Source organism: Melanotaenia boesemani, chromosome 10, assembly GCF_017639745.1.
Source record: "Melanotaenia boesemani isolate fMelBoe1 chromosome 10, fMelBoe1.pri, whole genome shotgun sequence".
In the NCBI taxonomy this organism is placed as follows: domain Eukaryota; kingdom Metazoa; phylum Chordata; class Actinopteri; order Atheriniformes; family Melanotaeniidae; genus Melanotaenia; species Melanotaenia boesemani.
Genome location: NC_055691.1, coordinates 36147149 through 36166010, shown reverse-complemented (window position 1 = coordinate 36166010; position 18862 = coordinate 36147149). Strand labels below are relative to the sequence as shown.

At 40.5% G+C, this 18862-nt stretch overlaps 1 protein-coding gene across 2 annotated transcripts in view; it reads left to right on the top strand.

Moving 5' to 3' along the window:
• cdh13 (cadherin 13, H-cadherin (heart)) overlaps window positions 1-18862 on the top strand; it is a 425435-nt gene that overhangs the window by 162329 nt on the left and 244244 nt on the right. The window contains exons 4-5 of one of the 2 annotated variants that reach the window (XM_041996696.1): window positions 3770-3883; window positions 18597-18602. In XM_041996696.1, the coding sequence (XP_041852630.1) occupies window positions 3770-3883; window positions 18597-18602 (120 nt within the window). The remainder of the gene's footprint in view (window positions 1-3769; window positions 3884-18596; window positions 18603-18862) is intronic. The other variant, XM_041996695.1, reaches the window with a different exon arrangement.

The window sequence follows — 18862 nt, the reverse complement described above, 5'->3', positions numbered from 1 at the left end:
TCGCCACATGTCAGTTCCTTTGTTTTTTACTTGATTTAGGCGCTTTCAGAGGTGGGTCATCCTGACTGATCTGTGATTGCATAGCGCTGTGGACAACAAACTGTGATGCATCAATGAACCTTGGCTGCCCATGATTCTGTCAGTGGGCCACCTGTTTCCATCCCTCTATCAATTCTGGATGGTCCTGACCAGAAGAGCTGGACATAAAGATTGAATGACCCAACCAGACGACTCTCACAGTTTGATCCTTGTCAAAGCTTCTCACATCTTCACACGTGTCCTTTTTTCCCCTTTTCCCATTTCAAATTCATCTGCTTCAAGGACAAAATGTTGAATTGCTGCCTCATATATGGCTCCTACTGCTAGGGGCCACTGTAAGAGATCAATCAAAAATCTATATTTTTCTCTTCACCTGTCATAATGTTATGTTTGATGAGTGCACATACATGAGCATAAACTTAATTGTGCCTGAGAACTGACTGATTACCCGACCAGGCCACAAATCCATCGGTTTATTCCCTGTTGAATAGCTGTACATTCCTGCTGCCACCGGCCAACCCCGGCCTTGATATTGTCCATTTCTCACCGGGTCTCCCGCACATTGTCAGAAATGAATAATGGCATGACTCAATATAGCGTTGAGGGTGAAAATGGCAGAATGGACAAGGACATGACTTTGCTGCCACAGGAGCTCTAAGCTCAGATGACAGTGACAAACCTTCTGTCTTTCTCTCCCTCAACAAACTCACAAACTCATGCATACAGTATGTACAGTACAACATACGTGCTTATTAGCAGTTTAAATGAGCTCTTGTACTTATACTCCTTCCTTTTTTTTTCCTGTTGTTGCTCAAGTATGTTTGAATCTCTGTAAAAACGTGTATTTTTACTCATGTCACTTTCACATCAGAAAGTGAAATACTGTCATGATCACCCTGAAGACAAAAGAGAAGCAAATGTTTCAGAGTTGATATCGCAGCAGTAATTTATGAACAGTACACATTAAAAATTCATGGCTCTCTTCTTATCCGGAGCCACCCTGTAAGAACACTATTCATCACACATGCAGAGTGAAAAGGAGAAAGTGAGAAGAAAAGCTTTTGCTATTGTAGAGGAAAAAGTGAATTGGAGGTGCAAAGTGGCAGGTATGAAGGTGAGAGGGAAGAAAGCAGGGCTCTAAGAAATCTATCCCACAATGCCCTACGGTGAGTCGTTCTCATCAAGCACGACAATCGTCTTTCTCCACCAGCGTCTACCTCTCCTGATCCTCCTGCAGAACATTGATAGGTTTTAAAGCACTATCACTCCCTCTCTATATCCACTGCATCTCAGCTCAGTGAAGACAAGGATTTGACAGCATGATTTATCTTAACCCCATTTCTTCTCAATAGTCACCAAAAATACTGCGTGGTATCTGTTGCCTTCCAGCTCTTACTGTCTTTCACACAGCTGAGATGTGCACATGGTGGATTGATGCGCTCATCCTTCAGACTTTTACAGGCACTGCTTAAAAGTCCATAAACTTGGTTGTGAATTGGTCTCATACTTTTACCCACAACACTGGTTATGCTCTTTAGACACAAAATCTGTCATTTAATCTCAGTTTTTGGAAGTGCTTCAGGTCCTGTTTCAGATTTCTGCCTTTCACATTTCAAAGGTCATTCCTGAGTGGATTTGATAAAAATAGTCATATCATACACCATTTGATGCGTTTTCGGTTTGCACTTCTCCGGTTGTGTTTGTTAATACTGTTTCATTGTGTTTTCTCTGAACTTGGTTGGTAAGGGGGAAAACTCATACTGATAGCTGAATATTTCCCTTTTACCTGTTGTCTTCCAGTCACTGTCACAGGGGTGAGAGTGGTGTCAGCTTCCCTGTCAGCCAAGGACAGTGGCATGAACAGTAAACATGCAAGCAGCTTGCAGCACACACAGCAGGCTGTGCACCACACATTATAAATAAAGTGTGTCAACTATAAAACAGTAAGAACAAAAGAGACTATTTGCATTGGAAACAAAACCACTGAAAACACAGGTTGGTAGATTCCCTTCATTTAATATTTTTTTCAGAGCTCAATAGCCGAGAAGAAATGTACTCAAGCTTTAGACTGTTAGTTATGCAACAGAAAAAAGATAGAAGTTAAGAGTCTCAGATTTGAACAGAAATTTGGGAATAAAGCTATTGTAGAACAGCTCAAAGTTAATGACTTTATGAAGGCAGGATTGCAAAATATACAATGATCAGCATCAAGATTTAGACACAAACATTTATCTTATGCATGCAAAAGAATATCCAGCTGGGAAAGCTCATAATGTAGATTTCAGTTTGACATTTACCTACAAACGTCAACACCGATGCAGAGACCACCACAGCAATGGTTCTCCACTAGCAGGACTTCTAGCCCTCGCTGCCCAAATTACTCAGGAATGGAGTAAACATGATGAAAAAGAGCTGAGAGGAGTCACCCAGCACCTACCCTGATCCATGGAGGACAGAATTATGACACAACATTTCTGAATGTCCCTGAGTCAGACACCACAAGCCTCCAACACGTCTTTTATCCATACCCACCAGACTGGCACCGTTGTACTGGCACACGGTCCTCTTACAAGACAAACACCCACAATTTAAATGTCATCCTTGGTGTATAATCTTTCTGATCCAAAAGTTAAATGTATAAACTGACAACTTCTTCTGTTGGCTGTGGTCCATTGGTGTCCACTCTAAGCAGGTAGTAGATCTCCCTTTGTCCTGACTCATGGTTATTTTGTGTGATCAGAAGGTATTATGTAGCAGTGCCGTACTACTTAAGAATCTTTATAAGATTTAATCCAGCTGTTAAATAGAAAATGCTTAAAGCCAGCCCTCATCATGTCGTCTTGTTCATTTTACCATTATTGGTCATGAAGCATGTCAGCTGCATGTTTGTTTAAAGACAGAACATTGAAGTGTGTGTGTGTTGTTGCTCCTCGGCTTGTATCCAGGTGTGCAGACAGTCGGCAAACTGTCCTCCCCCTGAAGGTCATCACCTCCATGTTAACAGCCAGGATTCCAAACCCCACCTCCTCGGTGTTGATGACAGGCATTATTTTCATCAACACCCAGGCAGAAGGGCTCCAACTGTATCAGTGATCTGACAGAGTGGGGGGGCATCATTTCTCACTATATCAAACAGTAAAAAGCGCATTTTTGTTTACACCAGGAGGGTGGAAAATGAAAATAAATTGCACTATTGTGTTTTCCAAGAGCAAAACAACATCCCAGAATTGTTCCATTTGTGTAAACAATGCATTGCTTCACTGAAAGCTTGTCATCTCTCATTTCTTTATTTCTGCCCTGTCTTTATCTCAGTATTCCATCTCTTTTTCCTTATTCAACATTCAGGATGAATGAAGGATTAAAGAATATAGCTCTGATTTTCAGAGAACTACAGGGGCTCTGGTTCCACGTTTGCCTGGAGAACATCCTCCATGTGAAACATACATGGTGCTGCCAGCCAGATGCCGGTGTTCAGACACTTTAATTTATAGAGTATATATTGCTCTCCATCAATAGAGAATCGTTCCAGGAATGGCTTCTGCCAACATTTTTCACAGTATTTCAACACTGACTGCTTGCTGAGTGTGTTTATGTGCTGTCAATTTGTCTTAGTGTAATCGGTTAAAGAGGGTAACCAGTAATTCAGGAAGAATTATAGGGGGCTCGACAGTAAATGTAAGGGTTGTTATTTTCAAGATTATCTAAATGGCTTCTGTCTGCTTTGTTGTAGAATATCCTGGGTCTCGGCCAGACGTCGGCACACAGATCCAAGAGATCCCTGCTGGTTCCTCCCATGATTGTAACTGAAAACCAGAGAGCTCCTTTTCCCAGGATCATTGGCAAGGTAAGGAACGCATGGTTCCATCAGATACTCTTGATTTTCCAATTGTATTCTCATTTTAATGTGAAATGGGCTGTACTTCATAACAAAGATGGTTGGCATTCAAAACCTTCCTTTTGCTCTCAAAGCTTCACTCTTTTCCTTTTTTCTGAACACTTACATGTGAGAACAGTTAATATTTAGAAATGAGATCTGGGGAAATGTTAAGATTCTGTGCTTTGAATATCAGGATGAAAATATTTTCTATATTTTATTTTCCGCCTGGGTGTCTAAGTGCAGCTTCAAAAAGGGCATTGCAAATGAGTAAAAGCAAAAGCTTATTTCCCTTGGTGTGGTGATCTGCTTTCATGAAGTCTTGCTCAGTATCGTAGGTAAATCATATTTTTAAGGTTTCAGACGTGTTTTATTTCAGGCATTGTTCTTTAATAAGAGCTAATGCTTTAGTAATATTCAACTGATGTGCCAAAAGTTCATGAATAAGAGAAAACTCACCCTGTAAATGTAGTTCAGGCTCTGTCTAAAAGTCATTTTCCAACATTTTGGTTCATTCTTATTTTAACTCAGTGCCTGTTTTTCTTTGGATGAAATGGAAATGGCACATAGCACAAGTGAAAAAGAGTTTCAGGCTGTCCTAAAACAGCACCTTCAGGAGGAATATGAACATCTCTAATGAATGTAGCTGCAGTTCAAAACCTCCAAATCATAGTATAATATATTACAATATGTAAATATTACCTGTGCAAAGTGCATGTCTGGTAAAGCGAAGAGGAATAAAATCAGAGAGGCTTTAGTACATTTAGTCTGGGTGCTGTTCCCAACATGGCCATCTCTTCTCGGTGTGGAACCTCAGGCTTTAAAAGGCTTTAATAATAAAGCATTCTGACAGGAATTAAATTATTTATTTATTTATGTATTAAATAATTTTTTTAATAATTTCTAATGAAATAAGTTATTTATGTTTCGAGTATTGTAGGATAATATTTTTTCCCAAAGAAAACCAAGGGGTACACCACAGTCAATGACAACTAACTCTTTACCACGTGGTCCTTAAAGTAATGAGTCATAATAATTATTACACAAAAAGACTATTTATAGTTTATGATAATGATAACGAGAGGCATGTTGGAGTCATCTGATGTTCTTTGTCAACTTCCAAGCTGGTGCGACACAGGTTTAAATCGTAGGTAGAGCAGAAGTGGTCACTTCACATGCACTTTAAAAGAATTGGTTTTATGTAAAGCGCAGCAGAAAATGCCAGTTTATACTGGGGAGATAACAAGCATGTCCTTAACAGTCTAGTGTGAAGCAGTTAACGTGCCGCTGTGTGAACTCCTCTTTTTATTCTCCAAGTGAACTTTTCTGTTGAGGATTCCTCATTAACTGGCTCTTAAATCCAGCCGCAGCCTTGATTTTTATGTTGGCTGCTTGTGAAAAAAATGGCTCAAACTTTAATCTTCATGTCCAAAACCATCTGGCATGTTGATGATAATTCTTGTGATTGTGTTGCAGATAAAAGCATTTAAGGACACATAACACCCCCCTTTTTATTCTTAGCATGCAGACAAGATCTCTAAGCTTTTGTATGGAGTTTCTTCCACGTAGAAATAAACTATAGAAGCATGGCAAATGTCAGTTTTACTTTGATTTGCATGTTTAAATCTAAATAAACCAAAGTGCTGTACAGTATAGCTCAACTATCCTCAAGCAACATAGCATCCCATAAAAACATAAATACTAAAATCAAGTCTACTTAAGCTGAATGCCCATGAGAAGCGATGCGTCCTTAAATCTTTGTGCATATGGCCGACCAGAAGCCGTACATTTTGGTACCTGTGTAAGGTTCAGCACTTATCTTTGCCTTGATGCAACTCTGCATGTCGGTCAGCTTTGTTCTAGATAAGACTGGGCCCTAAGAGATTATCCACATCTCTCAATGTCCACTGAGACTAGCATAAGAAAGACGTACCACGCTGAGCCCTGCTCGTAATAGATAATTGTGCCCTGGAGAATGGGATGTAGAGCCTGAGCCTTATTCTAGTACCACACTCAGCCTGGTCCCTGTAAAACAACTCTGGGGCTTGGAGATACAAGGTAAGGCAGGACAGTTAACTTACCACTTTATCTATACACACATGAACATCCAGGTAATGTTTTGGTGATAAAGGTGGTGGAAAGTGATAAAGAGAAACAGATTAGTTTGGACCACATGGAATACAAATGATTATTTATCTATTGGATCATCTGTGGTTTGAATGTCAGATATAATTATAAATACAGGCCCTGTGGTACTTTTACATGTTCCTGTGAAGCAATGAAGACAGTGTTGCATAACTTTAATGATTTTCTTGCTTCCCGTCCATTGTGGTCCCTAATCATCCTTTTTTATTACCCAACTCCTACTTCTCACCACTTCCCAGTTTGAAATTCCGCTCAATCTCCATCCCTCTTCTCTACCTCCACACTCTGCTTTGCATGAGGAGACAGGCTAATGTTGGCTATTTTACCCAGTAGAAGTTATATGTTTGCAACTTGGCAAAATTGATTTTCCACATCAATGGTTTTCCCTCTTCTCACACAACGTATCGCTTCCATATGGCAGCCATTCATTTTTCATACTTCCTGCTTCTCTCCGGGAGATAAGCTGTTGGCAGTAAGGGAGCGCTGAGATTGTTTCACACGTATGACTGTGTGCAAATAAGCATGTATGCAGAGTGCATGTGTGCATGCATGCTGGAGGAAGGTGAGGCGGGTTGGGTGTCAGTGCCACTCACTGGGGAGGGGTAAGAACCTTGTTGTTTATGTCACACCTCCTGCTAGCTGTGGGATTGTTTTGATACAGAGGTCTCTCCCCGGCCCTCCCTCAGGGCCCATAAACAGCTCACAACAACTCAGACAACAGCTGGAGCGTGCAAAGAAACTGATATGCTTAAATGTTGCTCTTAGTAAACGTGACTTCAGTCCTTCTGATTGGAGAATCTCAGTATGCAGGACAAGATATGAGTTAGAGCTGTAGAAGCTTAAATTTATGTTCCTGAAATTTTCTTTCTTTGGCTCTGACTTCAGTAAGTTTGAGTCATAAGTTATCAGTAAGTAATTCAGTAAGTTATTTGTCATAAGAGGAAAGAGTCGCATCATGCCTGCAGTATATTTCTCTACCTTTCTGTTTAAGGGTTGTGCCTATATGATTTTTGTTTGTTTTGAGTGTACATGTCTTTTTTTCTGTTGTTGCCAATAAAGAGAAAGTGTATGCTGTCATCTATAGAAAAAAACACCACACCCAGACCCAGATAGCAAAAAATGTTTGGTCCAAGTGGGGCTTGACTTACAGTATTTAAACCTCACATCATCACCACATGTGGCCAGCTAGGAGTTTACCACAAGGAAGGTTGCCCGCATTAGGACCACTTCTGGCCCACAAAATGCTACCTGTAATCCACGTACAGGCCAACAACTGACCTCTGGAACACATTTGGCCCACAGGAGACTTGCCATAATCCAGGCCTGTCTAGCAAATAACATCTGGTCCACATCTGACCCACACAGCCCTTGCCCGTGCCGTAACTGAGCCAGATGTGCCAAAAGTAGCCCAGATTAGGCCCATACATGTCTGCTATCTGGGAGAGTCATCCATCCATCCATCCACCCATCCGTCCATCCGTCCATCCATCCATCCATCCATCTGTCCGTCTGTCCATCCATTTTGACGGGTGAACTATTCTGTTATAGGAAGCATTTTTCCCACTTTGAAATAACTAGAGAAGAAAATGACCTAGCTTTCCACCAGCACTTAAACGCACCATGTCTGCATGAAGCTGTGAGGCTCCCAGATATGTTAAAATAGTCTCAAAACCCTTTGTGCACTTGTAAGCTTCTCTGTGCGTGAATGCAGCTCTTTACTCTCTCCCAGTTACAGCAGGGGCTCCATCTGTGGTTATTGAAACCACTGGTCTGAAGGGGAATAACACCTACAGGCCTTCACAGACTGCTTTCTGGTCTGAGTTATACAAACCTGACTTACACTAACAGCTGAGCATTGTCACATATGTCAGCGGACTCATCCAGAGCTAAGTCTACACATGGTGCCTTACACATGGCTACATCTAGCTGGGTTAATACATTCTGAGTCCAAAAATTTCTTTTTTTTTTGTAACAGATGATACTGACATGGGTGTTTGCTTTATTTTATCACTAAGTATCAATCCATCAAGCAGTGTTACAGCAGCTGTGCTCCTGCATTCTTTTTCACAACCCCTTCATCAGTAAATGGCTTTTTGTCTCTCTCTTTATTTTATCAGATATCGCTAGCATCCTTTCTTCTTCTACCGTTTTGTAACTTGCCTCTCAAATTCTCATCTGTCTGCATTGTAGTGTCTAGCAGTTTACCGCCGGGAGCCTGACAGACTTGATTGGCTGAGTCTAATTATATGGGATGGCTTAACTCACATGCGATTGCTCTGTGTTTCCTCACCACTACCATTAGTTAGTCAGTTTTGGCTCTAGGTCCGGATCCTTATGGAACAGGTACTGGGTCCGGATCCGGACCGTGGTCAGCTTGTTGGTGACCTCTGCCCTAGTGGTTACTCACATACTGCAGCTTGTGAATGTGTAGTGTTAATTTCTGAGGATGTGCACAAAAGACATTTCAAACAAACACACGATATGCAAAGCAGCTGTGATACACACATATATGAAAAATAAAAAGCACCAACTCGGCTTTAGAGGGGTGGTGGTCATGTCTTTTCAGGCAATTAGTGACAGGTGCAAACATTTTCCACACATTTCCAAATCTTATCTGGCCTGAAAGGACTTGACCCACCAGCTGTTAAGTGTCCGTCTGGTCCAGATGGCACACAGTAAACTCCTGTAACTGACCAGCGCCTCTCCAGATTTCGTACGATTTCACTGATATTCCCTGAGATGAAAGGAATTCCTGATGAAGAGCAAAGGGATGTGGTTTTCTGTATTTTCTGGCTTACAATCTACAAACAGGTTTATGCACGTTTTAATATGACTTTTTTTTTGCGTGTTAGAAGATCTTTCTTTCAGCAACTTGGCCTCTGTCACATCATAGTTTCCAGATTCCTTTGTATGCTCAAATTTGTCCAGGTACTTTTTCCCAGCTAGAACATGCATGTTACCTACTGGGACCATTTTACAACTTTCTGCACTAGAAGGAACAACTCCTGACTCTCACAGGACAAGACAGTGCAGCTATTCACAGTGGCCTGCTGTGAGGAAAGGATGAAATAAGAAGCCAGCAAAAGCTGAAGAATTTCATTACCAATGCCACACTGAGGATCTGGTGGTAATTTATATTATCGTTATGAATCGTTTTTAAATGGAAACCTAATTCCACCACTTGCAAATTAAAAAAATGAGCAAAGTGTCTCATTATTATGAGATTTAAAGTAATTATTAAGAGATAAAAGTCATTATTATGAAAAAAAAGTCATATTTATGAGATAACGAGTATTTTGAGATAAGTCATAATTATGAGATAGAAAGTCATTATTTTGAGATAGTCATTATTAATTTATCTAATACTTTAAATCTCATAATGACTTTTTTTTCTCAAAAACATAACTCCAAATCTCATAATTATGACTTTTAATCTTATCGTTCTGGGATACTTTGTCAGTATTTCTGTGGCAGGAACTTGCATCTCTAACCCCCAGTTTCCACCGGACGTGTATGTGCCGCGTTCTGGCTGCGCCTCCCCAGCTATTAATGACCATTTTAGTCAACACCATTTTGGTTCACACCAGGCGTGCCGCGGTGCGTGTCAGAAGCGCCCCAGAAATGGCTTTCTCCGCTAAACGTATGTGCCGAGTATTTTTGACGGCGCACATTCGGATAGGCGCAAACAGGAAATCAGATGGGAGCAGTTTAAAAGCTTACAGTAATTTTTAAAATAAAAGCCCCTGTGCAGATTTGTGCTCGCTGAACCATGTAAAGATTACATCATTAATTAGTCAGGGTCTCCAGTGTTTTTTTTGTTTGTTTTTTTTCCATCATGAACAACAAGACGTTTATCCTGGAAGATAGATAGATAGATAGACAGACAGACAGACAGACAGACAGACGGTGTGTGACAGTGAGGTGGCTGAACCAGGAGGCAATATTGAAGGTGTGTACAAGCGGACTGCACGCCTGACACTTTGCATCTGATACGTTTCCAGTGTGGATTGACCTGCTGTGGAGGTCGGAACGAAACCGAAACGCAGCACACACACCCGGTGGAAATTGGGGATAAAGAGCAAATGTTTTTCTAGACCAGTGGTTCCCAAATGTTTTCTGCACATTTTCGTCACTAACAACAATGTTAAGCCCACCTAATCCACTACCACATGCACCATGATGCTTGCAAAAAATATATGAAGAAATGTGCTACAAAATAGTCTTTATTTTATTAGCTGCTACTTTGTTAAATATAAGTAACTATATGCTCAGACATATGAACATTCACAATTTTTCTGACACTGGGATTATATTCTGTGGGGTCTTAGCTATACAATGAGACCAGAATTATGCATATTGACCTGATAATTACAGAGTTATTGTTGATTTAATTTGGGTAGGTCTGTTCAGGCGAACCACACCTAAAGTAATCAACAGGAAGAGAAGTCCCCACATGGCGCTATAACTAGTTTAGTTTTATATTGTCAGATGCAAATATTTTGAGAATTACAACACGCTATGGTGAATGGATGGTAAATGGACTTGTTGGTTCATCGACAGCAGGTTCTAGAGACATGCTGTTTCCACTGAGAACCAGTTTAAACACCATGACACAGTTTAATCCCATTAACAGCAAAGATTTAGGAGACATCTTACGTCAGCTTAACTCCTGCTCTTGCTGTTTAGACGTCCTGCCCACAGGTTTTTTCAAAAAGTTCTCAAAGACTCAGGAAGTGTCTAATTGATGTTTTAGGAAGACCTGTAAAAACACTATGGCCCTGATCTATTAACGCTTTGCGTGTAAGGCAAGGGCAAGGCAGTTTATTTGTATAGCACATTTCATGTACAGGACAATTCAAAGTGCTTTACATAAAACAAAGACATTACAGATATTTAGAATAGTAAAAGGCATCAACACATAATCAACACATAATCACAATAAAATAATAAATTACATTAAAATGATTAAAAGCAAGATAAGTTAAAAAAAAGTTACCGTGCAGATTTCATGCATAGGCGCATGAGAAAAGAAAAGTTTTTAACCTGGATTTAAAAATGTCTACATTTGGGGAAAGTTTAATCTCCACTGGCAGTTTGTTCCATTTGTTTGCAGCATAACAGCTAAATGCTGCTTCTCCATGTTTAGTCTGGACTCTGGCCTGGACTAGTTGACCAGAGTCTTTGGATCTAAGAGCTCTGCTAGGTTTATATTCTCTGAACATATCACAGATGTATTCTGGGCCTAAACCATTCTGGGATTTGTAAATGATCAGAAGGGTTTTAAAATCTATTCTGTGACTGACTGGAAGCCAGTATAAAGATTTCAAAACTGGTGTGATGTGTTCAGATCTCTTAGTCCTGGTTAAAACTCTAGCAGCAGCGTTCTGGATGAGCTGCAGATGTTTAATGCTCTTTTTAGGAAGTCCTGTTAAAAGACCATTACAGTAATCCAGCCTACTGGAGATGAATGCATGGATGAGTTTCTCTTGGTCTTTCTGGGAGACTAAACTTTTAATTCTGTTGATGTTTCTGAGCTGGTAAAAAGCTGTCTTAGTGACAGCTTTGATATGGCTGCTGAAAGTCAGATCTGAGTCTATCAACACTCCCAGGTTACGAACTTGGTTGGTAATTTTAAGACTAATTAATTTTAAGTGTACTAAAACAGGTGCAGACGGCTTTGCTCCGCTAAAATCGGCCCAAGCTTATCTATCAAAGCCGCAAACATGGAACTGCGTCAGTTATCCTGGCAAAACTGCGCCGCTCTCCACTTTGCGTTTCTGAAGCTACTGCATATGCATTATGGGCGTTCCGGCCAGAAAGTGCACATTAGTGGGAGGAGACTATGCAAATAAATCTGGTTTGCGCAGCAGTGGGATTCATGTAGCCCGCAAATAGTTTGCGGTGTTTATGTTTGCTCTAAAAATAGCGTTTCTGAAAAGCAGGTGCTAATTGGCACAACAGTATACGCGCAATGGCTGCAGTAATAATTTTAAGGAGGAGGCACAGACACCATGAAAGGCGACTAAGATAATGCATTTCTTTCTATTATATTAATATATTTAGAATGCCAGAGAAGAGGATTGTGGAGACGATCCAGCGTTGCAATATTAGAATTGCTGGATAAGTTGAAAGACTTTATCATGCCTGTCTTTTATTATTATTATTATTATTATTATTATTATTATTATTATTTCTTTATAGCTTTTAAACCTTTATTATTTCTTATTTGTTCCTTGCATGTTTTTATATGTACAATACCTTGGTTCCTAAAGGTTGTTGTTAGTGTGCCTTATAAATAAATTGAACTTGAATATGAAACTATATTGCAGCATTTCTGGTGACATTTAGATTTTTTTCCTCGACTTCCGCAATATTTTTATTTGTCTCCTTTATTTGTCTCAACTTCTATCGGATAAAAGTTAATTTTGCGTTTGCGGTTTCCTTGCTCTCCAGAACCTTACATGACAGAGCAAACAGCGCCGCTAAATCCTCATTTAAATACTGCTGTTTGCTCCGCAAATAATAACAGGAGCAGTCTTAATAGATCAGGCGCTAATCGTAGAAACATAACCAGAGCAAAACTGCGCAGCAAATGTTAAATAGCGCAGCAGTTTTGCCCTCGTCATAACTCAGCCCCTATATGTACTATGTTACAATATTCAAACTGACTAAAGATAAAAGCATGGATTAGTTTTTCCAGGTCCTGCTGAGACATCAGATCTTTTAGCCTTGAAATACTCTTAAGGTGATAGTAGGCTGACTTTGTGGTTCCCTTCATGTGTTTTTCAAAGTTAAGGTCTGAGTCCATCAATACACCCAGATTACTGGCCTGGTTGGTGGTTTTTAGGTCTGCGTTCATCATTACACCCAGATTACTGGCCTGGTTGGTGGTTTTTAGGTCTGAGTCCATCAATACACCCAGAATACTGGCCTGGTTGGTGGTTTTTAGGTCTGAGTCCATCATTACACCCAGAATACTGGCCTGGTTGGTGGTTTTTAGGTCTGAGTCCATCATTACACCCAGAATACTGGCCTGGTTGGTGGTTTTTAGGTCTGAGTCCATCATTACACCCAGAATACTGGCCTGGTTGGTGGTTTTTAGGTCTGAGTCCATCATTACACCCAGAATACTGGCCTGGTTGGTGGTTTTTAGGTCTGAGTCCATCATTACACCCAGAATACTGGCCTGGTTGGTGGTTTTTAGGTCTGAGTCCATCATTACACCCAGATTTCTGGCCTGGTTGGTGGTTTTTAGGTGTATAGACTAAAGATCGGTGGTGACCTTTAATAGTTTCTCTTCGGCTCCAAAGACCATCCCCTCATTTTGTTAGTGTTTAACTGAAGAAAGTTCAGACTCATCCAGTCATTAATCTCTTCAATGCATTTACCAAGAGCCTGTACGGGGCCTCGGTCTCTTGGTGACATTGTAATATATATCTGTGTGTCATCTGCGTAGCCATGGTAACTAATGTTGTTGTTATTTATGACGTGTGCCAGTGGGAGCATGTAGATGTTAAACAGAAGAGGCCCCAGGATGGAACCTTGGGGAACTCCACATGTATTTCTTGTCTGCTCAGATGTAAAGTTACCTATTGACACAAAGTACTTCCTGTTCTCTAAATAGGATTTAAACATTTTTCCATCATCTGTATTCCAACATATGTTAATAATGACTTTGGTCAGAGCATCTCAGTGCTGTGGTGCTGTCTAAAACCTGACTGGAAAACATCATAGATGTTGTTTTGTGTTTAAAAGTCGTTTAGCTGATGAGAAACATTTTTTTTTTTTTTAATGATCATACTTACAAATGGAAGATTTGAGATCAGTCTGTAGTTGCTCATTTGTGTCTTGTCTAGATTGTCCCTTTTTATCAGGGGTTTGACTACAGCTTTTAAAAGCTTAAGTTGACATCTTTGTTGTTGATTCATCATCGCTTACCCATTAGTACTTTCACAAATTTCTCCATGTTTTGCTCCACTGGTACCATTTTTATTTAGCCTTGCTGACAGAGATGGGGTTTATGAAAAATACATTTGTAACAAATGATAGGTGTTTTAGATCCTCTGTTTTTCAGTTTTTTAATCATACCTAAGAATTCAGCTACATTAAAGAGGTCTGTTTGGTTTCAGTCCAACATTTTTACTCTGGATTTTCTTGTTTCCTTCAATGGCTTTGTGTTAAGAAATGTCTCCACACATTAAGCGAGTACCAAACTCAGATAACCCTATCACATTTATTTCTATGGTGACTCAAGTCAGACTATCGAAATCTTTGACTTGCTCATATATGATTGATCAGCCAGTTTATGCTCAGACAGGCTTCAATCATTTACCCTCACTATTAGAGAAAGGTGGTGTAGAAAAGAAAAGGGGTGATTTGGATGTTTGTGGTTCTGACTGAAAAATTCCCAGATCAGCTTCCTGTCCTTACAGGATGTTTAATATTTCCAAAAATGCTATCAAGTCAGATTTCCTGGTTCATACAAGAAATAAAAATTGTCTAATAACCTAATAATAAAGGAGATTCATTAAACAACCACAAGTCTTAGTTGAGTCAAGCTGATGTTTCATGCTTCAGTCTGTAAAGGTTTTTATGTTTGTTGTGTGGGAGCTGTCAGTCATTCAGCCAGTGTTTATCCTCACTTACCTCCGGGTCCAGTTCACCATTCAACACAATGTGTCTGCCTTGACATGACAGCTCCAATAACACACTGCTGGCGAGAGGAATGAGGGGCTGGTTTGGACGCAGCTTCAGCTAATATAGTAAAAAGAATTGGCATGTCTGGCAATTTAGTTTCATTGTTTCAGAGCCGAGTGCTTCCTGATTTGCTCGGCCTGTCAGACTGTACCCCCTCCCTGCCGTGTTGTCATCTGTCTGGTGACTGTCAACTGCTGCATCTCTTATTTTTCTATCAATCTGTTTTCTGTATAACAGATTTTATTATCTGTGCTTCCTCTAAACATTTATTTTCAGAGCTTTATCTGACCCTCCAAGCAGGATGTGAGCAATTTGAGTTGGAAAATTTGTACATTAGAAAAGCAGGCAGCCTTCCAGACCTTGTCATTTAGTCTGATTGATTCTTTTAATTGTCTTAAAAAGACCAGAGAGTTCCTTTTTCCCCCCCTCATCTGTCTTTCAGCAGGTTAATCATACTTGTTTGTGATTGATGTTTCCAACAGTGAGTTAAAGTGGTCGATGATAAATCCCAATTCATGACTGGACACTTAGCAGATGTGAAAACCTTTTTTACAAGATGGGCTTAAAAAGAGAAAAACAATAAATTAAGATTTGTCTTGCACGGACAGCCCAAGAGATGTTGTGGTTGCTCATCTTACTGCCTTAGAAACCAAACACAAGCAGTCACTGCCCCTCTCTGCTGCTGTTATTTGTGATTTTTATCAAGGGTCATTTTTGTTTTTTTAAGAAGTCTGATAAATTATATTAGAATTGTATTAATTTTAAGCGTTCAGCTGTTGCCAAACCAAACCGAAATTCCTTCACAAGACCAGACTATCTGTCATTTAAAAACAGCCGCCGTGTATGGACACAGTTTATGTGTCCATACAAATAATAACAGCTATTATCATAATATACAATATGCTCCCCCTACTGGTAACAACTGTAACTGCATGTTACAAAATGGCCAAAATGGCTTCCATTACAGTGGCCGCAGCCTCTTAAAAAGTCTTCAGTCCTTATTGTTTGTGTTTTATTTTAACTGTAACTCACTAATGTTGGTACCTGAACTTAACAAAAAGTAAAAAATATTTTAGTTAAGTGTTGTTGCAGTATAGATTGAACTTAATGCAGACCTGATAAAACTGTTGCCATGTTCTGGCCTTGTTGAAAACACTGAGCATTATTGGGCCATCCATCTCCTTTCTTAATGAAGTTAGAGTGGAGGTCATTGTGGTTAGTCATGGGTTGTTTATCCTCTCTGCTGCCTGTAGGATTAGTAATCTAAAGGCCATATTTAAGGACATGAACATGGGACCTCCGTTTGATTGGAGGACATTTACATTTGACCCTTTTGTAAGAATTGACACTTTCTAACATCTTTGTCCTCCTTTTCTCTTTTTTCTTCTCAGCAGTGGTTTTGGTTCTTGATTGCTGCCCCCTCAGGATATTTGGGATTGGCTGAGAATGTGGTGGCTGATGGATAATCATTAGCAGGGGCCTGGCTAGCCAATCAAAGCCAGTTAATTAGCCCCATTGTTTTCCCGTCTTCCTGTGTTGAGGACTTGCCTGACCGTAACCCTTGTGTGTCTTCACCAGGCCTTTCCACCTCGCCTCGTCCTTCTCATTAGTAGGGTGGAGTGGCAGGACAATCAGGCAGAGCACTGGTCCAAACTCAACACACATGCACAAACACACTCACGCATACTCACACTCCACTCGCACTCACATTGGCTTGGTCCCAGGAGTCCTTTTGTAGCAGTGATTGTCATTCGCAGCTGGCTGGATGACCTTGATGGGTATGAGAGGCGCCACTGAGAGATGCTGCTGCATACTGTTGGTCGCACACACACACACACACACACACACACTAAAGCTCAAACTGTCTTCCTCAACAGCACAAGGTCATGGAGTGTGTTTTGTATGATTCTGTGTTCAAAATTTGTTAATGCTTCAACGTGTGAAGCTTTCTTTGGTCCATTTTCAAACTTTCTATTATAATTTTTCATTTGATTAAAAAAATCATTTTAATATTTTGAACTCTGTATGAGGGGAAGTTTTTCTGTGCACACGTTGCAAACCTGTTTTGTTTTCTTTTGCACCTCCTTGGCATGTGATAGGAATGCAGACAACAGGTGTCAACAGGATTGTAATACACACAAAGCAGCACAGATAATAATTCCTCTGCACATCCATTGTTTTGGAGCTCATTCTCAATGTGCTCTGAGGTGTTTGGTGTAGCAGAGCCGCACCACACCTCCTGTCATCTTCCTGCAGCATTGTAAGGCTTATAGTCTTTCATGTCTGCTTGGCTGGTAATGAGAGCTGATGGAAAGAGGTGAGATTCCCCATCCGTCTTCCCACACACACAGAGGGAGACAGGCTCAGTGGAGACGGAGCCACTGGGTGCACATTTCTTCGCCAGGATGTGTGCACATCAGAGAGTTCATGTGTGCGTACGTGCAACCGCAGATTATCACACTTCCAGCCCACAGAGACGTCTCCTAATCAGCTGAAACTTCTCCTGACACTTCGGTTCCTCCTCAGCTGAAGTTACTGTGTCTTCATCAGTAATCTCTCTCACCCCCACTTCCACCTCTCTCACTTACTCTCCCTTGAAACGCCCTTCTGTTAGTCTGCTCATGTATTTTCCCGTCCACTCACCCTCCATCTGAGTTTGAACTTAAGCCATGCATGAATTGAATGAGTGCTGCACCTCTTTCATGTTTGGTTTTCTTCATCTGACCTAGTTTGCCACTCTCCAGAGGTGCTGGCTGCCACTGTACCGTACATGTAAATGCACTTGAATGTTAACTATGCACTTAAATGGATCATGATACAACAACAAAGAACTTGTTAAACTTGATGTGGAATAACAGTATTTTAAAAATGAGAAAAAAGTCTCCCTCTACCCAGTTTCTTTGTTCTGCAGAGTAGATAAACTGTAATTGTGATTTTGGTTCAGTTTACTGTCGCTCTACGGGAGCATATATTTGCACTTTTAATGACGTTTAGTCCTTCAATCGTCACATATGGACATTTGAACTGAACCCCTTATCATTAAATTCTAATTCAGATGAGGCAGGTTGGAGATGTCACCATGGTAACCCAGAAAATAGAGCATAAGTTTGCTTATAAGAGAGAAATGCAGTGTTCTGATTCAACCTAAACCAGCAGCAGCCTCAGGTCTCCTTCACTCCTTCCACTTCCAAATGCAGACTTTCTGGTCTTTAAACCTCATCACTGAGAAAGATACAGGTGATCGGGGCTCTGCACAATGAAATTTCCACCAAAGGTGTAGATGTTCCTTAACAATCTGTCACAAAAGGTTTTTGATCAGTGTGATGAGCTGGGAATAAGAATGCATTGCGTCGCTAGGTTTAGTTTGAGCAACACAGGAGCACAAAAAAAGGAACAAAATACATGTCAGTCTCAAAAACAAAAGTATTTTTATTGCCACTGATGCAAAGAAAGCTGGAGAAAAGTTCATGATGGAAGAAGAGTTGGTCGAAGATGTGCACAGAATGTGAATTTCATCTTTAAAAACAGCCTGTTTTTTTTTTTTTTTTCCTTTTTTAACTTTCTTGACAAGTTTTGCTGTCATCATTCAAACAGCACAGGCAGGGGGAATGAAAACAAGAGGATATCCTACAAAAAAAAAAAAAAAATGATGAATGGAGAAATGGATATGGAGCCTCTGCAAAAAAGTAGGGATAGACATATTAGAGAGACTAACCAGCAGGGAAGCAAGGAGCCGAAAAGCTTGAGGCGAAGATGAAGCAGGACATTGAGATAAATGGCGGAGAGCTCTGGAGAGACTCAGTGTTTGAGCTTTGTCTGGCATGGGCTTGTAACTCTGCAGGCTCATGTCCCATGCTCTTTCAAGTGGGAAGCAAAAAGGCCTTCACTTTAGCTGCCGTGCTATTGAAGTGCACTCTTATTAAAGGCGACCTTGCTGATCCCCGTCGCTCCACAGTGGGACCGTTTAAATCCTTGACTTAAAGTGACAGCGCTGAGGTCACTGGTGACAACCCTCTGTGGCGTTTATGTGGCCACAGCAAATACTGCTGGTTCATTGTGGTGAACACTGTAACATCAGGTTGTAGGGAGAAGTGTCTGCTTGAACTC